This window comes from Rhinolophus sinicus, linkage group LG03, assembly GCF_036562045.2.
Source record: "Rhinolophus sinicus isolate RSC01 linkage group LG03, ASM3656204v1, whole genome shotgun sequence".
In the NCBI taxonomy this organism is placed as follows: domain Eukaryota; kingdom Metazoa; phylum Chordata; class Mammalia; order Chiroptera; family Rhinolophidae; genus Rhinolophus; species Rhinolophus sinicus.
The window spans coordinates 165,214,421-165,237,984 of NC_133753.1; the positions used below are offsets into that span (position 1 = coordinate 165,214,421).

Genomic DNA, 23,564 nt, shown 5'->3' on the forward strand with positions numbered 1-23,564 from the left:
TCTAAATATTTTTAGAATCTGCCTCTTCTTCCTATTCCTGCTGTTATTTCTTTATTTCAGGCTTTCAACATCTCTTATATACACTAGTATTTCTTGTCTGGACTTGCCCTCTATTCTAACTTCACACTGCATTTTCTTTTATACAGCTCTTCTTAGAATTTTTCCCTCACTAAAGCACAGATTAGATTATGTGTCTCCTATTACCCACAGAATAATGTCCAAACTTCTTAGTACTTGTAGGTAGTCTTAATATAGATTCTGCAAATTGTCCCTTTATTATACTCTCCTGAGTTACTACTGGCTGTTTGGTTACTATCTGTTCCATGCTGAGACCCTGATTGTTCTTACCTTCTGCCTCCAGGTTCTGTACATGTCCTGTTTCCCTATACAGACCTGCTGTCATCATTATCCATCTGCCTTCGTGTCAGGAGGCAGACCTTGCCCTTTAGCTTCTAGATCAGTTTGGACAATGGGAAGCACTGGCAGAAAGAGAGCGGGATTCCTGTGTTTATTCTCGCAGCTTCTTCTTGCCAAGTCAGGTCTTGTTGGCCCTCTCACAGGTCTAATCCTATCAGGGACTCTCTTTTAGGGGTGGTAGCACCTTCAGGCGGCATCGTCTCTTGACTGCCCACACCTTCCATGCCTTGTAATAGTCCTTTATTAAGTTCTTAAACTACACAGTTTGAGGGTGCTGTTTTCTGCTAGGACCTTGACTGCTCTATTGTCCAAATCCTTTTAAGTTCCAGCCCTACTTGCAGTTACAGCTGTGTTATTTTCCTGTAGCACTCATCGTCCTTTCAATAATTTTTTTTTTTTTTTGGTGAGGTCTTTTTCATTTCTTCCCTCTTGTAGTCTTTTTTCCTTTTTCCTTACCTGGCACTGTGGCTGCCATGTAATATGAATTGAAATGTCTGAATGAATAAGGAGAGGAGATTTTCGAGAGGATGCACATTTGAATTTCTCTGTGGTATAGCGTAATACTTATTGAGATGTCTGAGATGAGAGCTTTTGAGAAAATCGGGGAAGGTAGTGAGTCCTGAAGTCAGTATAGTCACTTTAGTAGTATCTAGATTTTTATTTCATTCTTTTCAAGAAGTAAACTTAGCTCATGTTTTTCTTTAGCTTTGCTTCTACATATTAGAAGTTAACATTGGTTTACTTCAGTCTTTTTCTGTCTCTTTAAAATGCATTTTAGATTTATTCCATTGGGATATTTTGTAACAGCATGTCTTTAGTAAAGTATGTATTATATATAAAATGGGAGGGATTTCAGTTATCACTTAATTGGAGGAGAATATAGGAAATGATATACCGGGGGGTGCCAAAAAATGTGTACACATTTGAAGAAAGGAAAAAGCTGTATTAATATATACCGATAACAAAAGATGAATACAAGTCTCATTTGGCTTCTGCAGTTACAAGAGGTGTTCAAAGTGGTTACCATCAGCGTCCAGACACTTCTGATTATGGTGAACTACTGCTTGAGCAACATTGACCAAAGTGTCCATTTGTGTACATTTTTTTGGCTCCCCTGGTGTGTGTGTGTATGTGAATATAGCTAGATAAATATCTGGAGATAGATAGATAGATAGACAGACAGACAGACAGACAGACAGACAGACATTAGCTGTATTCCTCAATTAGGAGGGATGCACTAAGAGCAGATATATAGTAGGTAGCAAATGTGTTTAGCATGATTGAAGTGTATTTAAGCAAGATTCAACTTTTTAAGTGACTTCTCTTAAATAATTTTAATTAAGAGAAAAATATTTTAGAAATATTATTATGGTAAAAAAGTTTCTATGCCCTGTATATAAGGCAAGAATATACCTGTCCTGTGAAAGAAGAATTTCCTATAACAGTAACTTTGACATAGAACTCTCCATTGCTACCCTAAAAAATACCGTTGAAAATAATCTCTATAGCAGAGAATATTCCATTGCTTTTTTGAGTAGAGGTGTCTGTTTTCTCTAGGAGGATGGATATGCCTGTGTATATGTGTCTCAGTCTGCTCAGGCTGCCATAACAAAATACCAAGACTGGGTGGCTTAAATAACACATTTAGTTTCTCACAGTTGTAGAGGCTGGAATCCCGAGATCAAAGTGTCAGCATGGTGGGTTGTGGTGAGGGCTCTCTTCCTGGCTTGCAGACGCCACCTTACTCTGTCCTCACATTGCCTTAACTGGGTGCATGCGTGTGGAGAGAGAGATGTCTGTCTCTTCCTCTTCTTATAAGGCTACCAGTCCGATTGGGTTAGGAACCTACGTTTATGACCGTATTTAGCCTTAATTACCTCCTAAAAGCCTTATCTTCAAATATAGTAAAATTGGGTGTTAGAACTCCCAACATAAGAACTTGGGGGGAAAACAGTTCAGCCCATAGGGGTGTGCATGTGTGTATATATAAAACATATGAGCAGTAGAGGACTTCATAATATATTTAACTTGAAGAAAGAGATGTATGCTTAGACTATAATAACCCAATAGTGAAATTTCTTCGTAAAGATACTGTGGTGTTAGTAGAGGTGGTGTAATATCCTTTCTCCAGCTGCACCCTTTTTCCTCAGACCTCATAGTCTGTTCTCAGTTTTCACTCTCCTTCTTGTCTTAGCATTTGATACTCTACATTTACCTGATACAGACTCGATACTCAGCTACTTCCGCTGGCTTTTGTATCACATTGTCCTACTTCCCTGTTGTTCATTCCTTTGTTCAAAGAATGGCCAATATGTGCTGCCGAGTGAGATGCAGTTAGCCCCTCCTCTGGAGCATGTAATCATCCTTTCTTCCTCTCTCTCCTACAGTCTCTTTTCTTGATTTCACTATGGAGATTAGTTCTTAGCTGATTGTTTTATCTTTCTTAGTCTTGATTTAGGCTTTCTCTGAGAACTGTTTCATTCTCCTGGCTTAACTTACCAATTCTATTGCCAATAATTTGCATATCTCTCTCTACTTGATTTTTATCCTGAATTTTATTCGTTTACCCTTTCAGTAAATTTTTATTCAGAGTCAACTGTATGCCTGGTGCAAAGGATACAGAATGATATAGTCTTTGCTCTCAAGTTGCTGACAGAATGCAACAGGCAATTTAAAATACATTGTGATAGATACCATGGGACAGATAAGCAGGGAGTGCCTGGCTGGGACTTGATGGGGAAGTAAGAGGGCAAGTAGCCCCAGGAGAAGGCTGACTGTGTATGAAAGCACCTAGGGTTTTGAAAACATACGAATGGGAATGTTCAGGCAACAGCAAATGGTTCAGTGTGATTGGAGCCTTAAGGGCTGCATGGGGAAGTGTGAAAGATGAAGCTGAGCAATTAAGAAGGTGCTAGATCACCCCAAAGGCAATATTCTCAATAGTGAAGCATTTTCTTCCACTATAAACCCCCTCCCCACCTCACATATCTGTCAATGGGACCATCCGTCTCCCTGCTTCCAGCCCTGAAGTGTCAGACTCTCCAGGTGTGCCTCAGCAGTTGTGAGCAGTCATCAGGTTGGGTATTTTCTATATTCAGAATACTCTTATGCATCCTTTTCTATTTCCACTATCAACACACTACTTATCACTTAATTACTGGATTATTTCAAAGCTGTATTAAATGTTCCCCTTTCTATGCTTTTTTCAAAATTAATTTCTACAACCCCTTATTTTACCTTGTTGCTGACCCTAACCAAAGAAGACAGTGATATTTTATTTCCTACAGGATAAGTTCTTTCTTAGGCCCGGATTTTAAATACATAATTCTTTTTAGTAAACACAAAAATCTCAAGCCCACTTCCTCCCATTAAAAAACACAAAATTGCAGACTTAAGAGTAATCTTGACCAAAGATTTTGTTCCATTAACTTTGAGTTTTCATTATGAACATAACATATAGTTTATACTGAACAAGTTTTCAAAAAGACATGTCCCCTTCCCCCACAGCCATATGTTCCTTGTCACAATTCTAACCTGTTAATTTAGCCAGATCATTTGCCTTCATGGGAGGCCCTGTATATACTGACTCTAGAAACAGATACCGTGTTTCCCCGAAAATAAGACTTACCAGACAGTCAGCTCTAATGCGTCTTTTGAAGCAAAAATTAATATAAGACCCAGTATTATATTATATTATATTTTATATTTTATTTTATATTAAAGACCCGGTCGTACATTACAGTAAAATAAGACCGGGTCTTATATTAATTTTTGTTCTAAAAGACATATTAGAGCTGATTGTCCGGCTAGCTCTTATTTTCGGGGAAACACGGTAGTCTGTCTTAGAATCCTGGTTCCACTTACTAGTTTCAGCAAAGTTCTGGAATTCTTAAAGCCTCATAACAACTTTATGTGAAAAATAGGGGAAGTGATAGTACGTACTTCACAGGGTTGCAGTAAGAATTGAGTTATCTTTGTAGCCTATGCCTGGCATGTGTGAGCATGTTGGCTATAAAATGTTACGTACCTTAAACACTCCTTGCTCATTCCCTCTGTGCTCTTGATGTGCTCTTGCTGACCTTGCATCCCTCGACCACTAAATAGTCTCCTTGATTTACCTGCTGTTTCAAGTTCAACTCAGCTGCCTTTTCTTTGTCTTTTCTAACTACTCTAGTTCAAGTTGACCTCTGAATTCCTATAGGACCTTTTCTGTCTTTTATGGTATTTCTTTTTAAATTTACATACAATGAAATTCACTTATTTGTTGTACAGTTCTGTGAGTTTTGACAGATGCATAGAGTTGTGGAATTACTATCATACTCAAGATACAGAACAATTTCATCACCCCCCCTTTAAAAACCTATCTTTGTATTACTTTTTAAACAATTTATGAGTATACATTCTATTTCTACATATACAGTTTAGGCTCTTAAACTTAATATCTCTTTTACACTAAGTTGTTTCACTTATGAATGCCCTAGTTTAGTATTGAGCATATAGTAAGTAGATGCTTGAACGTTTAAATTGTATAAAGCAAAGCCTAAAAGCATGGTAAATTTGAACATGTTAAGAAGCTACTATTTATTTTTTGGTCTTTCATTTTATTTGGGTGAAAGATTTCACATGAAAATTATTTCTTTATAACTTCTTAAAGTGATTTTAGAGCCTTGCCAGGGCTAATAAAAACCATTTTCAATTTGTCTTTGTTTCGTTCTGCTTTTATTATCAAATATGCTTATGGTTTCTATTGTATTCTAACGCTATTAATGTAAATTTTAATGTGAAACAAAATTTTATATCTTTCCCCCTCCTTAACTACATTTGGCTGTTATGATATTATGATTATTAAATGTATTTACTGAGTTTTTCCTTTTTTTCTTAAACATAGTTAATATATAAAGCAATTCAATTAAAATTGAATTAGTTACAAAATGTAAAGTGTAAAATCTTGCTGTTTTCTCCACTTTATTTTTCTATGGGCCAATTTTGTTCTTTTTCTTGGGGGTTTCTTTTATTGTCTCTAAAATCAGAGGTCAACGGAAGTAAGAGAATTTATACTTGATAAAAGAGGGGCTGATATGGACAAGCTAATGCTGCATGGTTTCCTCAGTCTTCACTCTTGGATATTGTAGAATATTGATTCTTTATTAGAAATGGCAAAATATGTTTAAGATTTGCATCCCATTCAGTAGACTTTACTTCCTAACGAAGTGAATTGAATTTAACCATGTGTATCTTTTTCCCTTCCCCAACAGCTTCCATGCCTTTGGCTGTTCTAAATTTGGGCCAAATATATCCATATCAGAGAGGCTTTTTCTGTAAAGACAACAGCATCCAGTATCCGTACCATGACAGTACCGTCACATCCACTGTTCTCACCATAGTGGGGCTTGGTTTACCCATTTCCTCTGTAAGTAAATGAATAAGTAGGTAGCGATGGGTTTGTTGTGCCTGAGGTTGGATGAAGTGATGGAGTTGGGGTGGGAGTGAATCCACAGCACTGTCTTCACTAGTGTTGACGTGGTGAGTGATTGCTTGAGGAACATACCCACTGTTTTAATCAGGGTCAGTTTCTCCAGTTAAAAGTGGGATGTTAACCAAAACAACTTGATGTGATCATGAAGAATTATAGAATGATTATTTTAGAATGGAAGGGTTCATTTAAGTCATTTGGACCAACTCCTTTTAGTATACAAGTGAAGACACTTGCTCACGCCCAGAAAGTTATTTTATGACAGAGCTGAAATTAAGATTATGCTTGTTTTATCATGTTATTAAATGGAAATTAAGGCCATATAAAGGAAATAGATCTATTTAATAAATTTGAGACAACAACTCAGAAAGGCTGTAAATACATGCACAAAATAAAATCCTCAGAATACATCAGAACTATATCAGTCTTTTTTAAGTTTTACTGTGTTTTAGATAGTTCATCAGTTTGTAAGATACTGGGTTTTATTATTTTAGATAACTAGGAAGTTTCCTTCTAGGTTAAGTTTGGCAATAATAGGTTAAGATTGGCACTTAAGATGTGCTTACTTCCATGTTCCTTAACACTGACTCCTGAGCCTTGCCCATGTCTCTTTTTTATGTGATTTGGAAATAGAATAGAAGGAGCTGAGAGTTTTGGGAGTATATCAGGTCATACCATGTTTCTTCTTTGACCACCTATCTCTTATCAATTGTCTTCCTCAGATAGTTGACTTACAAATTTTTGTCTTAACAAACTTAGCAACCTTATTTTCACAATAGGACAGCCTGGCTTTTCTTTCCCTATTTTGCCCCAAATTGGCTGAGAATAATAACCTAGTTCTTTGGTTTTTCTAGTTCATATCTGAGTTCATTTTGTCTAGAAGTTTTGTTTTATTTTTTCGATGGTCTTCAGCACAGTATTCTAGAAGGTGAAGGGAACTTGGATTTTATGTTCCAAGATATATTAAATATTTTCATATTTAGTATACACACTCTAATTTGATTAAAACCACTTTTATATAGGAATAAAGGGGAGAAAAATCTGGGACTTAGTTTAAGGAGATATTTACTTTTTTCCTAAGAAGTAAATTCCACCGTAACTTCCATTTTAGTCTTCGGGCTTATGAAACAATGTGCAGGAAAGCATATAATACTGCCACACTTAAATGATAATAGACAGTGTTACTGTACTTGTATAAAGTACAAGGTATTTGTTGTAGCCAAGCTGCTCAAGGTATTTTGAGCAGCTATTGCCAGATAAAATTTTTAAAAAACTGTCCCTGTATTTCAGGAGATAATCGCTTGAAGATCAGAAAGTTACTTTTATATTTGACTTGATACTTTTCATCTTTTTCTAAAGAAATTTTAATGATAAAGATAATACACATTCGTTAATGAATTTAAGAAAATCTGTTATAAAAAAATCACCCTTAGTTTTACTACCTAAGACAACTACTGTTAACGTTTTGCTATTATTTCCTTTAGTTGGACAATTTTTTAGATCATTATGAACAGTGCAAATTCAGTCTTGTGCCTGTTTTTTACTTTTTTTATAACATATTTTTGAGTTATTATAAATATCAAACAGCTTAAATGTTTAAAAAGTAGTAGAAAAAGACTTGGTATATGCATCCTTGAATTCTTGGCTATAAATTCCCATGAGATTGCTATTGGAGAGATGTGATCTGGAAAGATATTTTAATGCAAATGTATTTATATTAAAAGTAGTAGTATTTGGACAGTTTCTGGACCTTAAATATGCTGATGGCTTGTGGATTAATGTGAAGGGATTCTAGGAAATTCCTGGGGTAGATTTATTTGCTTGTTTTAATAAGTTTATGTATAATATCAGATGTAGGAGACTGTTTTCTGTAAAGTGATTTATGTTTGATGTAACTGCATACACACCTACTTTATAATTTGATGATGAATAAAAAGATTTTGGATGATAGAACATTTTAAAGCAGTGACTTAATTTTCACAATCTGAGGTCCATAACCTTTTTTTTTTTAAAATTCATTCTGTACTGTTTCCTCATCAGCTAATCAAAAAAGATGCAACATTCAGAAAACTATAGATCTTTATATGTTTTGACTTAAAGTTTCTTTTTGGGTTTTAAGGATCCACTTTTTATTTAACACTGTTTTCCTTCTCTCCTTTTTGCTTTATGTAGGTTTATTGTCTCCCTTCTCAATTCCTTGTACATTTACTTTTATAAATTTTTACATTTATAGAAAAAGATAAAAGCTTGAATTTATATGCAGACTTTCAGAGTAATGATAGCAACAATAAAGTTAAATCCCAGATCCTTATGTTGTGAATAAGTATACTTCTTCTAGCTTTAACATGTATATATATAGGTTGGGAATAGAAAACTTTCTTTCTGTGTTTAATAATAGGTTATTTTACATTGGCTTGAGTACTGACTGTGAGTAGTTAACTTTTCTTAGGTCTTGATTATGCTATAGTTTAACATTTTAGTAAAAATGTTTAGCCTAAAACAATGTAGTATAGCCAATTTTTTGTGTGTGACCAACTAATAAAACTCCTAAAGAGACATTGTATTATTTACAGTAACTTAAACTGCACCATGACAAAATAGGAATGCATGTGGATGTATGTGAAAAAGGCTTATTAATTCTTTTATATATAAATATTCTTGTAAATAAGTGAGAAACAGATGAATGCCCCAAAGCAAAATGGGCAAAAGGCATGAAGAGAAAGGTGTCAGTGGAATAAAAAAATTGCCAAAAAAATGTAAAAAAAAAAATAAAAATTAACTTTCCTAAGAAATCAAAGTTTATTTTAAAACAGCACTGAGAACATGGTTTGGCCTGTTACATTGGCAAAAGAAAGAGCTTTCCCAGCTTGTCAAGTGTAAAAAAAAACAAGTTATCTCTCATATACAAAGCTGGCAGGGGTATAAATTGATATTAAAAAGAATATATCGTTGGACATAGATATTATACTTTAACAATTTATACTATAGAAATAATAATAGTTTCATGCAGAGAATTAGTTACAAGATTGTTCATTACAGCATTATTTTTTATAGCAGAAAATTGGAAATAAGTTCATCTGTAGGGGACTGACTGTTCATGATTTACCCCAGTGATGAAATGTTATGATATCCATTTTATATTTTTGATAATATATACTGACCTGGAAAGATCTTTGTAATATATTAAGTGGGGGTGGGAGAAGGATAGTGATGGTTCTCTCTGAATGGTGGGATTATTAGTATACGAGATTATTTTCATTTTATCTCTTGCATTTTCTTTTTTTTCCCTCCCTTGTACACATACTATTTTTCAAATAAGGAAATGTTTTACATTTTAAAAACCCATTAGAAAAATATCCCCTTTTCATTTTGACAAATGTGAAGTTTAACTGTCTTAACTACATACCCATTTCATATAGTTGTTCCAGAAGCTTAACTGTTCTAGTGTGAGTTTAGTTTTGTCTATCGCCAAGAATGTGGGAAAATAAAAGATTGAACTAGTGATATTTTTAAAATGCACAATAAATTAAAATAAAAACTTCACTCCTTTCTCTGGGGCTCAGCAACCTATGTGGCTGACTAGGCTCTTTTAGGAGTAATGGGCCATCTGTGGCCTTGAGTGGACTTACAAATACAGAACTTCTTAGTGTTTCTATATAGTATAATCCAGTTCTGATGCTAACCCCTGGAGTTGGGTCAGACTCCACAGGTTTAAGGTCACAGTCTGCAACAAGACTGCCCTCACTTTAGTTGTCAGCTGCAAGTGAGGGTCCCCAGGCCATCCATACTTCTGACCCTCTGGTTACAAATCCAAGGGATTCCCATGACCCACTTCCGCCATAAAGCTGCCCTCACTTCAGATGCCAGCCACAAGTTTGGGGGATTCTTCCTGAGACTGGGCTATGCAGGCCCAGCGAGGACAGGCAGGATGGACACAGAAGGTCAAGGTAGAAGCCTGGTTGAGAAGAGGGCTCAGAGGAGCTTAACTAAAGTTTGGTCAAAGAGAGTCTTTGTCACTATTTGTTATCATTAATGGTGAGCTTCATCCTTAGTGTATATTGTAGATTAAGTTATTAGCTCATGATAGAGGAACATCTGTGTAAACATACCTTAATGTGCAAAATACCCTTACCCTAAGTTCATTAAAAAATATGCATTATTTGAAATCCTATTGTGTCTCCATTGTTTGAAGTGTTTGTCTATTAAAAATTCCTTACTCTAGAATGTGTATTGTTCCAGTTTTTGTTTCCATGTTGACAGGGTTGCTGTGCTACCTTTTCAGAGTTTCACCCCAGTAGGCACAAGGTAATAAGCTTTACTAGGCTAGGGACAGACAGCCTGTTTTGTTCAACATTGTATCCTTAATGCAAACCACAGTGCTTAGTGTGTAATTGGTGTTTAACAAAAGCAGGTAGAAATTTTAATGAAAAACTAAATGTGAAAATGGAATAAGACTGTCGCTTATGTTTAATCATAATTCTACCATGAAAATTCAGCTTAACTTTCTGGCAGTACCATTTTTCCAAGTCATCTCTTAGGATAAAATACCTCATTAAAACAGATTTTCAGGAAAATAATGGAACACTAGTATATTGAATATATATCCTGATTATAGATATCTCAAAATATGGGGGACATTGGAATTAATGAAATTTAGTATTATGGAGCTTGGTTTCTTAGGTTGGAAAAAAAAATTATTTTCTTATTTACTTATTCCCATGTGGAACTGCATTTCTTGTCTCCATCATTATGGAAAGTACTGATTCAATCAGTTCTTATGAGCAGTTGTTCCAGCACCCTTTCTTTATATAATTGTCACAAAATGAAGTAATACCAGATGCATTCCAAAGTAATTTGCTGTAACAACAGATGTTTTCTTTGTTTAAAATGTCTTTTCATGTTACCATTGGAAGAGGTAATGTATAGATTTGATACATTAAGTATTTTTTATGTATTCATTTTATAGAACACTTGAAAATATCTTGATAAATTTTGTTTTATATTGGGTGAACTTAAAGAAAAGTTATATAAATATTGAGTATTTACTGCCAATAATGAAAACTGAAGTTCTGTTAGTTGCACATTAGCCAAGCTTAGTGAATTCCACTGTTGTTTTCCTAATTGCTATAGGTTTTTAAGGGATTCATTGGGAAAAATATCTGCTCATAAAATATTCTTGAGTTTTAGGACATATTATGGAATGCCTTTGCTAAGGTTAAGTGGTAAAGAGCTATTGCTTCACATACTGAGTACAGCTATACAAAATGAGTAGACATCTAACTTTTCTGCTGCATGTATCTTGACAAATCAGCAGGGTTTGAATGGGTTAAATTTTATTCCTAGATGAGAACTCTGATTTTCGAAAAGCCCTAAAAGCTCTTTCTACTAAATGAGCTTTATCAATGAATTATATGTGATAAGAAGACAATTAAAATTAAAATACTCATTTTGTCTACTACCAGGAATTAAGTCTTATTACCATTTAAACTTGCAATCGGAGTTATATACCCCTCCCTCAACTTTCTACTTTCACTTTTTAAAACAGAAGTGACACAATTTTTCATTTGTTAAACATTGAATTGGTAATATGGCCAAACATAAATATATTTGTGGTAGATATGAGATTAATATGCAGTTATTTTAAAATGTATAAAAAATGTCAAATTTATCTTCTTTCCATTAATTCTTAACCTTTTTATAGAACAGAACAAATCTTTTTTTCTGTTTACAAACCTTTCATCTCTGAATATATGAAAATATTAGCATGATGATGTCTGTGTTTTTCTGTTATAGACAAAAGAGTTTGAAGGCAGAGTATCTTAGTATGACTTATTTTGTCATACTAGGTAAAAGTGAAGTGAAGGCATTTGTGTTAACATTTCATGACTTTATTTTCCTCTTTCATAAATACTATTTTAAAAAAACTCTAGCTGCGGATTTTTTATACTTTACCTTTTAGGTCCTAAGAACTTGGTTGAATTCATGACATTGTTTCTTTTGAAAAATTTTTTTGTAATTAAAATTAAATATCCACCTTGGATTTGGCAATGAGTTTTTAGATAATAACACCAAAACCATGGTCAATGAAAGAAATAATTGATAAGTTGGACTTCATTAAAATTAAAAACTTCTGCTCTGTGTAAAGCCACAGACTGGGGGAAAATATTTATAAAACATACCTGTTAAAGGATTTTTATCCAAAATATACCAAGAACTCTTGAAACTCAACAGTAAGGAAACAAACAACTCAATCAAAAATTGAGGAAAAGATCTGAGCAGACACCTCACCAAAGAAGATACATAGATGGCAAATAAGCATATGAAAAGATGCCCAGTATCATATTTCATTAAGGAATTGTAAATTAAAACAATGATGAGATATTACTACATAGCTGTTAGAATGGCTGAAATCCAAAACACAACACCAAATGCTAGTACAGATGTAGACCAACAGAAGTTCTCATTTATTGCTGCTGGGAATGTAAAATGGTACAGCCATTTTAGAAGACAGTCTGGCAGTTTCTTTCAAAACTAAACAGTCTTACCATAGGATCTAACAATCATGCTCCTAGGTATTTATCCAAATGATTTGAAAATTTATATCCACACAAAAACCAGCACATGGACGTTTCTGACAGCTTTATTCATAATTGCCCAAACTTGGAAGCAACTGAGATGTCTTTCAGTAGGTGAATGGATAAACTGTGGTACATCCATACAATGGACTAGTCAGCGCTAAAAACAGTTGCGCTATCCAGCCACAAAAAGACATGAAAGAACTTTAAATGCATATCCTTAAATGAAAGAAGCCAATCTGAAAAGGATTCATACTGTAATTCCAACCATATACATTCTGGAAAAGGGAAAACAATGGAAAGAATAAAAACATCAGTGTTTGCCAGGAGTTGGGAGGAGGAGAGAAGAGGGATGAGAAGTTTGATTACAGATGATTTTAAAGATAGTAAAACTATTCTGTATGATAATGTAATGGTGGATGCATGATGTTATGTATTTGTCAAAACTCATAGGACTGGGGCGGCTGGATTGCTCAGTTGGTTAGAGTGCGAGCTCTGAACAATGAACACGGGGTTGCCGGTTCAATTCCCACATGGGCCAGTGAGCTGCGCCCTCCACAACTAGGTTGAAGACAACGAGCTGCCGCTGAGCTTGCGGCCGGATGGCTCAGTTGGTTAGAGTGCAAGCTCTCAACAACAAGGTTGCTGGTTCAATTCCCGCAAAGGATGGTGGGCTGTGCCCCCTGCAACTAAAGATTGATAACGGCGACTGGACTAGGAGCTGAGCTGCGCCCTCCACAACTAGATTGAAGGACAACGACTTGGAGCTGATGGGCCCTGGAGAAACATACTGTTCCCCAATAAAAATTTAAATAAATAAATAAATATCATAAAAGACAAAGGCAGACAAACTTAAAAAAAACAAAATTCATAGAACTGTGCAACGTAAAGGCAATGCAAAGAATGAACACTAATGTGAACTATGGAGTTTAGTTAACATCTCATTGTTGGTTCATCAGTTATATCAAATGTACCACACTAATGAAAGATGTTTAAAACACGGGAACTTCAAAGTGGTGGTTGTAAGCGAGGGAGTATATCTTTTACCTTCTCAGTTTGTTTTTTTTATAAACCTAAAACCACTCTAAAAAAGTAAAGTGTATTAATTTTTAAAAATTAAAATTTGCTCAAAGTTTGGTGAAATGTCAATGCTCTTTGGTTAAATAACATTAGTTAAGATTGCTACAAATGATTATCCTCATAGTGAGTATTTATATATTCATTGCTATGAATTGGATTACCTGATAAGGCATAGAAAGTAAAGTTTCTGGGCTATGATTCATATAATTTATCTATTTGTGAACTCATATTTTATGAGTATTTGTTTTCACTTGAGATTATTCTTACCAAAGGAAAGAAGTGCAAAATTGATTGACAGTTTAATAAATAGAATAAACTTTTGATTTATAAGACTTAATCTAGCGAAGACTTAAATTTGGGGAAAAAAATAATACAAATCAGTGCCAGTTTTCAGTTTTTTATAGTGAAAAACAACAAATAAGGAACTGAAATCTTGTGGCACTTACAGTCCTCTTAGAAAATATGCTCGTATGAGTGGAATATATTTAGTGCATTTTATGTAAGGGACCATTACTGTTTAAAGTTTTATTATGCAGTAGACCTTAATACATTGAAAATTTTTTGGCTCTCTGAAAAATAATACATTGAACTTAGAAGCATCTTTTAATAATGAGGATTTTATCTAAATACAGTTTCATAGTCCGTTACCAAAACCCTTGGAGCCAGAAATTTTTGAATTTCTGAAAGGTTATATGGTTAATACCTTAGGTAATGCCCTCGGCAGAGTCTAGAATAGTATCTCATGATCAAGACATTAATATTTACATAGCGAAATATGACTAGTCAAAGTAAGTGGGGTGAATAAAGGCTAGGGTTGTTCATTTTTTCAGGTTAAGTTTTGCCATTTAGATAAGTTCAGGTTGGATATCGGCATCCAATGTTAAGAAAGAAATAGGAATTTGAGGTCTTTGGGTCTTAGAATAAGCGATTATAGGCCTTTGAGTGAAAGAAAACTGATTTAAAATTATCTAATTTCTTAGTCAAGTTACGTGGTTACTTCAGACAAATAATTGAAAATCTCAAATTTAGTTTTTGTTGTAAGCTTAGAACTGTTTATGTGAAACATCCATTTGTGAGTGGAGTACAGGATTGGTGATGTAAGCTATAAAAAAATAAACATGTCCATTGCAGTACAGTGATTTTGAATACTACCTTATTCAGTAATTGTGAAGTGTGAGCAAAACTAGTGTCCTGGAAAGAAGCCACTCATGAAACACTTGAGTGATTCCTTGTAGCTACAAGTAGCTTATGTTGCCTACATGGCTTTCTGGAAAATCACTTAATACTCTATTGTAGCCAGATTTCTGTGAACTCCATCTTTAAATAAGAATTTTTAAAAGTTCTCTACCATTTCTGTCAATTATCTTCAAACAGAATGAGATAGGATCTTAAAAATGGCAGTTTACTGCTTGATCATGAACTTGTGTTTCCTGCATGACAAGAAATGGAATTCTGTATTACTTATAGAAAGAAAACTTTCTGTGTTTTCACACCCATTTTTGAATTATGAATAGCCAACACCGGTTCAGAGCATGGTAGTAGAACAACCTACTTTCAGAAGGCTGTTCCCAGTTGCTTCCTCTCTGACACCAGGGTAGGTGGTGAGGAGTCTTTTTAATCTAAGGTGACTTTCTACTGGCTATCTTGGCCTAGAGGGCTGGGAGGGGGTTGGGAGAATCCAGTTTGGGATCTTGTTATAATCTAGGGAGTATATGTATAAGCAGAGGTTACTGACAGGGCAGTAAGAGTGGGTGGGGAGAATGGTCTAGGGATTCACTGATTTTTTCCAGTAGAATATTTGGGAGTTTTGAAGCACAGTGCACCAATTATGTGTTTAGTTAAATGTGCATATGTGTTAGATTTCTACTTCGGTGTTAATCTTCTGATATACCTAAAAGCATTATTTTAGAAGATACCAAAATTTGAGGGAAAATAAGATTTCTGTCAAATTAATTTCTCTGTAGCTTGGGGGAATATGCCCTTCTTTACTTTTAGCAGCAGAATTACCTGTTTCCAGTGTGAAGAGTCACTGTTCTGTGGCACCCAGTAGTAAAATCACTGGGCAACGAGATGGAAAGAGCAACTGGGAAAGACACTTATTTTGTTTACTATAGAATTTTGCTTATTCTCTTTGAAAATGTTATAAACTGAGTGTTCATTGGTTTAGAATTTTTGCATATGTGGTAAATGGAAGGCTGTGTTTGTTCTGTCATTTATTGTCTGTTTTATGTGAAGTATGACTGTATTATAGATTCTTTCTCTCAAGACAACTATCTGAGGTTGGTAGGTATTTCTCTTTTATAGCTATCAGGAGGCCAAGTTGGGATTTTAACCCCATCAAGTCAGCCTTACTCTGTGGTTTACGCTCTCTTTGACAGTCATTGTCTTCAGGGTGGACTGGGTCTCATTTGATGGAAGTGGGTAGGTCTGTAAGCTCTTTTGTTTTGGTTTTCTTTTATCAGATGGAAGCTGTGAATATGAGTCTAGGTGGTGAAGATTAGATTAGGAGGGAGTGGTTGGAAACAGGTTAGTGTGATAGCAGCCACCAAAGCATACAGTGGGGTTTGTCCAGGTTGACTTCATCTGCCGGAAGTATTTTTGAGTACTGATATAGACAATTTAAGATTGAAAATTTGAATGTGAATCTGTTGTTTAGCTCCACTGCTGAAATTCAGCGTGACCTTGTGTGCGTCACTTAATTTGTTCTAATATATTTCTCTATATAAAAGATGCTTTTCGGTTTATCAGAAAGCCATGAAAAGAGGGTTTGTTTCATCGATGCAGGCACCTATCTCAAAGTCTGTCCTTTGTTCTTAAGAGCAGAGTTCACTGATTTAACTCCAAGTACAGCAAACCACTTTGGTATTATACTTTGGAGAAAGCTACTGCCAATTATTCACCTCAGTAAGAGTGAAATGCTTTGTCTGTATTTCTTTCCCTGATCTTCTCATTGTCTGTCTTTTTCTGTACTCTGTCCTTGCTGCATTCTTACTTGTATACCACACTGTCCTGATTATTGTAGCTATATGTTGGGTGGTAAAAATATATAAAAACATATTAAAATCAAGTGGTGGGGGGGAATAAAGTATAGGTACATTTTTCTCAAAAAATTCAGGGAGCAAGACTCCTCCAACTTTATTATTCTTTTTTCAGAATTATTTTAGCTGTCTCATTCTCTTGCTTTTCCACATGAATTTTAGAATCAGTGTGTCTACAAACAATCTGGCTGGAATTTTGATAAGAATTGCAGTGAAGTTGTAGATTAGTTTGGAGAGAATTCACATCTTAATTTTCCAATCCATGTTTTTATTTAGGTATTTGATTTCTTTCATCAGTGTTTTGTAGTTTTCAGCATCTAGATCCTGTACACATTTTGTTAGGATTATACCTAAATACTTCAATGTCTTGAACTATTGCAAATGGTATTGTGCTTTTAAGTTTGGTTTCCAATTGTTCGTTGCTGCTATATTGAAATTTGCATGTTGACCTTACATCCTGTGACCTTGCTACACACACTTACTTGTTCTAAGAGTTTTGAGATAGATTCCTGGGGATTTTCTATACTCTGCTGATTTTAATTTTACCTTACTGGCTGCTTTTCTCCTTCTTTGAAGTTCCTTCTCTTCTTCATGATCTTTTAATTTTGGAGTGCTCCAGGGATGCGTCTGTGGGGCCTCTTTTCTCCTCTATGTATACTCACTCCGTGGTGATCACAGTCCAGTTGCATGGCTCTAATACCACCTCGATGCCACATTTATATCTTCCGCCTGGCCCTCTTTCCCAACGGACTTGACTGCCTACCTGACATCTCTACTAATACCCGTCTCAAACTTGAATTATCCAAGTATGAACTCTTGGGTCTGTCTTTTGCCCTATTCAGTTTCCAGTTTTCTCCATCTCAGTTAATGCACTTTTAAACTTCTGGACTCTCAAATGGAAAACCTTAGGGTCATTGTTGACTCCTTTCTCACACTCATATCCAGTACATCCATCAGCAAATACTATTGCCTTTACTTGCAAAATAAATTCAGAATATGCCGACCGGAAGGCCTGTGCTGTGCCTACGGCCCTCCCCACTTCAAACTAGTGCCTTAGAGCAGTAAGAAGGCATTAACTGTTGAACTGAATTGAATGATTGCTTCTTTATTAAAGAAATGGTACTCAGGACTTTGAGATCTCAGTTCGTCAAATTACAATGTCCCTTAATGTTGACAAAAATAACATTTTTATATCTTAACATTCCAGAATTCTTAAGACATCTATTATAGATGGAGTTCCTTAACCTTTTGGTTTATATATTTGTGCAAGTTCAAATGCAGATAATATTAAACTTTTTTCTAAGTTTTCCTTTAAGATACAGTGATAGAGTTTATAAATAGGAGAATGTCCTAGCTTCAGTTTATTTTAGTTATACTTTGTTGTGTAGATTGAAATGATTATTGTTCAGTTTTTAAAAATTCTGTCTCTAGGAAAGATTAATGTTAAAGAAATAGGCTCAGATAAGTATTCCATGTAACACAAGAGTACATTGTGTACTCTTACTTGTTTACAGCAAAAGAGGTAGATTCATGCTTTAAGTAATAAAGGAGTGCAGTCGTCCAGGTATTCGTTCAGTTATACAATACCCCTGGTTGTCAGTTCTCTTGTTGGCTTTTGTTTTTGGGAGGAGTTCAGTAATTTTTTGTTTTTTTCTGCTTCATTCCTTCTGTTTCCTGAACTACATTTTATCTTGTATCCCCATGTGCACTTCATGCATGAACAGGGCAGAGTGATTTCACACATTCTCTTGAATAGTCACCAGAATTTCATTCTTTTAAATATAAGCAGAGGGAAAAGCAATGAGGTGTTGGCACAGTCTTTTTACTGTAGTATTAAGTATGATTATATTTTAGGTACTGTATCACTGGCATCTTTTGACAACTTGTATTTTTTAAATTGACTCTTCCTACTTGGAATTTTCCCCATTGGTAAATAAACAAAGGAAGATTTTTCAAATGACCTGATAGAGAAGGTAGATTAAATACACACACACCTCACTTACTATTTAGCCTAGGGATACAGTCAGGTGGCAAAAATAATAATAGACCCATTATTCTACAGGTTATCCTGTACCTTTTGACTCTTTAGGTTTCTAGTCTCCCTCTCCGCCCTCCCTTTCTTGTTCAGGCATTAGAGGAATGCGATCCCTGAGATGGATACTTCACAAATGGACATCATTCTCTCTGTTCATTGGGGTCCTTTGGTCTGCCAGTGGGGTCTTTTTGTCTCCCAGGCCATTGCTGACCTCTCAACAAGTCTCAAGGCGCCTGACAGCTTTGTGTCGGAATTTCTCAGTCTTGCTCCTGCTGTTATCCCTGAATTAGTGTGTCTCTTAATGATTGGTAGACTCTGGAGTTGCGTGCTGACTCTCTCCTGGGCATCTATCTAGTGGGTTTTATATTTATATAATAGAATACTATTCTGCAATAAAAAGGAGCAAAATATCAATCTGTGCTACACCATGTATGAGCCTTGTAACATTGTTTTTGTGGAGGCATTTATGTAGTTTTCACTATTAGAAGAGTTTCCTTCACATGTAAAAGGTATTTAACCACAATTTCTCAGTTTTGCTGGACACTCCACCACCAATCTTTCTAACTAAGATATTTATTAGTATTTAGATTATGGTATCGAGATGCTGAGTATTTGTGCAAGAGGAAGTTAAAAAGATGTGTGACCATGCTCTTACGTTATCTTTTCCTATCTCTGGAGAAGTATTCTTGTGGTTTTTAGTTCGTGGAAGTGATGAGTTACCATATCACATATACTCTTTTGTTATTAATATTCACTGGTAGGAGGTAGAAAGGCTGTATTTATTTGTGGGTGAGTATGAGTTAACTATGCAGAGAATCTGATTCTTAAATGGGCTAATATGACAAGCCACCTGGGCATATTAAAAAACAGGGTGTGGGAATGTAAAGGGGTGTAGGCATTTGGAAAACAGTTTGTCAGTTTCTTAAAAAGGTAAACATATGACCCAGCTATTCTACCCCTATATATCTACTTAATAGAAATGAAAACATATTCACACAAAGACTTGTATGTGAATGTTTGTAGTGACATTAGTCATAATAGACAAAAACTGGAAACAACCCAAATGTCCATTAACTAGTGAATGGACAAACCAAATGTAGTACGTATATGCGTACAATAGGGTACTATTCAGCAATAAAAAGGAATAAAATGCATGCTACAACATGGATGAACGTCAGAAACATTATGTTAAGTGATAAAAGCCACTTACAGAATACCACATGTTGTATGATTTCATTTATATGAAATGTTCACAAAAGGCAAATCTATGTAGAGACAAAACAGATGAGTGGTTGCCTGGGGTTAGTGGTGGAAGAAATGATCGAATGCAGATGGGCTCATGAGAATTCGGGGGGTTTGAAAATATTCTGAAACTGGATTGTGGTGATGGTTGCACAACTCTATACATTTACCAAAATAATTGAATTATATACTTAAAGTGGATGAATTTTATGTTCTATAAATCACCTCAATAAAGGGACTGAAAATGAATTTTGTCAACTGAAGTATTAAGAGAAACATTGTTTGACAAATGTAGTCATTTGACAAATGATGAAAAGGGATTGTTTTAGAGATGTACTCCAGGGAAACGGAAAAGGGGGTTTGACTTGAATTTATAAAAGAGCAAATGGAACCCTTCACTTTGCCTTGAAATCTATGTTTAAGGCAATGTTTAAGTAAATCTATGTTTAAGTAAATGTTTAAGGTACCATCAGATATCTTTACTTAAATTTTTGCATTTCTCCGTGCTGTTGTATACTGTGGCTAGTGGAGAAAATTGGTGGTATAAAGTAACCTTTCTGGGGCGGTTTGTCAAAGACCTTAACGTTTATATCCTTTGGCCTATATAATTCCACATAAAAATATATTCTAAGGAAATAATTAGATATGCAAATAATGATTGATATTTGGAAATGTTCACTGTAGTAGGGTAATAAAACAATAATAACCTACATGTTAAGGGGAATGGTTATAATTGTTTAAGGTATGCTCTCTTGGTTGCACGCAGTAGAATCCTTAACTAGCTTAAGTAAAAATGGGTTTTGTTGAAAGGTTGCAGGGCACTCAGACAACTCCAAACAACAAGATCAGAGAGGCCCTTTGGCAGTGAGACCCAGAGCTGCTGTCTCCGTGTCTCCGTCTCAGGTGTCCCTGCTGTTTTCTCTGCAAACCTGCGTTATCCTCAGCCAGTCTTTAACCAGTGTTTCTTATGAATGGCCCATGCTGTTGGCCAGCTCTGAGTCAGTCTTTGTTCCAATTCCAAAATTTCCAGAGCAGGAATCTGTACCACTAGTTCATCTTTTTGAGCCTTATGTGTGTCCATGAATAACGGATCTACGTTCAGGTTTAATTAATTCCTGAAAATGAAATGGCATTGGGTAATGACTTTGATGTAATACATCTCGTGGGCTTATATGAGAGATTACAAATATTAGTTATTAACTTAAAAATATTTCTAAGGCCTTCTGTGATACGATCTCTTCACTCAAACTCTCAAAAGAATAGTGTGCATTTGTGGTAGATTCATTCATTCTTCTTCTTTTTCTTTTTTTTCAAATCATTTCTTACTGATACCTCTATGGTCTGGTTTCCACCCCTTCTTATTTTTTATTTTATTTATTTATTTATTTATTTATTTATTTATTTATTTATTTATTTTAGTTTCAGGTGCACAAGACAAAGTAATACTTAGACGTTTATCATTTATATCCCTCACACTGTGTGAACTCCCCTCCCCCCATCCACTATCCCTCTGACATCGCACAGAGCCATTACATTTCCACTGTCTCCCAAATGGGACAAGTGTCCATCAGATACCCTACAAAATCTTTGCAACATTATTGATTATGTTCCCCAAATTAGTTTTGAAAACCCCGTGGCCATCTTGTGGTTACCGACTGTTTTCTAATCCCCTCAACTTCCCCCTTATCCCTACCCCCCTGCCCCTCTAGCAACCCTCAGTTTTTCCTCTATGTCTCCAAAACTGTTTCTGATTAGTTCATTCACTTATTCTTTTCTTTAGATTCTGCATATAAGTGAGATCATATGGTATTTGTCTTTCTCTGTCTGACTTATTTCACTTAACGTAATGTTCTCTAGGTCTATCCATGTTGTTGCAAATGGTAAGATTTCTTTCTTCTTTATGGCTGCGTAATACTCCATTGTATAAATGTACCACAGTTTCTTAATCCAGTCATCTACCGATGGACATTTCGGTTGTTTCCATGTCTTGGCTATTGTGTATAGTGCTGCAGTAAACATAGGAGTGCATAAAGATTTTTGAATTGGAGTTTTGGATTTCTCTGGATAGATACCTAGGAGTCCATCCCTTCTTAATAAAACCACTTTTATTAAGTCTGGCAATTGAAAACCCATTGGCCATTGTGGACCAATCGCCACTTCCTGAAATTCTCTCTCTGGACTTGGCCTCAGGGTCATTACTTTCTCTTGACCTTCCTTTAGCCCACCATGTCTGCCTCAGTGGATCTTCTTTTTCTGCTCGTCCCGTTAGTGTTGCTGTTGCCCTGCCCTACACCCTCCACTTCTTTTACTTCAGAGCCATCCTGCACAATTTCTTTTACCTCTGTGGCTTCAGACATTTTTTATATCCTCAAATCTCTATCTGTGTACCAGACCCCTGCTGCTGAGATTCTGACTGATAACCACCAGCTGAGAGCCTCACCAGCTCTCCTGTTTTGAACCCTCATAGCTCTTTGTCCCTCTGCTTATTCTCTGCTATAATTATGTACGTTATTCTATTTTGTATTCCTAGTAGTACCTAGCAGAATTCCTTGCACAATGGATTCACTCAATATTTGCCCACTTGAATATTTCTATTAAAAAAAATAGACTGATTATATTTGTATGTGATTTTATTTTGTTTCCCTCCTAGCCTAAAAAATACCCACAAGCATTTTTTCTAAATCTAAGAATAATTTCTAACATAGTTTTTGTGGTCAAAGGAAAAAAATCAACTTAATTAATATGCCAGTTAAAAACATTTCCAATATATTTGGGCCTATTAAGTAAGAATTTTTTCCTGAGAATAAGGACATAAAACCTACCGAGTTTTAGATACTAATCATATGTGGACTTAAGTTCTGTACTACTCCGAAAGAAAGAAATGCTCTTTGAAAAATTAAAGCAATTCAGAAATATGCAGTGTAGACACTGAAAGTTTCCAATATTGTGCGTAGAGTTCTTGCAAGTAAAATGAATTATAGAAGTTCTAGCTCTTTGTAATACAAAATAAATGTGCCCATTGGGTTAGAGTATAGTTTATTGGTTGAAGGCTAAGTGTTCAGTGACTGTATCGGGCAACAGCTCAAACTTCAGCTTTGAGGATTCACCCCACAGTGTGTGCGAAGTGCAAAGGTTTGTGCTGCAACCGTAGTGTTGGTGCTGGAGGCTGGGGTATGTCACCTCATTCCTCTGAATGCAGACCACGTAGTGGATTGGAGGATAGTCTGACAGGTAGTGGAATGTAAGGGTCCATCAGCAAAGTCAGTTCTAGTTCATTGTTTTTGTTTTTTTAATGACGAATTTACTGGAAGTATGGCTTTGGAAACTTTGTGAGCATCTTAAAGGCCTAATGAGTTTACCATTGTTGGCAAATTGGCTCACACAAAGAAATAAACTTTTCTTTGTATATTCAGGTTCTCCATGAAAACCAGGAATATAAATGAAAGAACTAGGAATGTGCTTCTCCTTTTCTGTTGGCCCTTGTAGATTGAACAGACTTGATATTTGTAGTGAAGGACAATCAGGCAGAGTGTCAGAGGCTTGGTTGTCATTCAGCCTTTAGGGCTTTATGGAGTTCATGAGACCTGTACGTGGCCATCAAGACTTGGTGCTTCACGGAAAGAATACTTGAACATAGAATATGTTAGCTTAGTGGTTGTGGTATCACTGCTGAGAGAATGGGTCGTTTAGGGAGACAGCCTTCG

General features: G+C 35.5%; 1 protein-coding gene across 3 annotated transcripts in view; it reads left to right on the forward strand.

Annotated features, from left to right (window-relative positions):
• Positions 1-23,564, forward strand: part of PLPP1 (phospholipid phosphatase 1) — a 76,835-nt gene that overhangs the window by 25,613 nt on the left and 27,658 nt on the right. For 2 of the 3 annotated variants that reach the window (XM_019743162.2, XM_019743145.2), the window contains one exon: positions 5,673-5,827. The exons of the other annotated variant lie outside the window; for it this stretch is intronic. In XM_019743162.2, the coding sequence (XP_019598721.1) occupies positions 5,673-5,827 (155 nt within the window). The remainder of the gene's footprint in view (positions 1-5,672; positions 5,828-23,564) is intronic. 3 annotated transcript variants of the gene reach the window in all.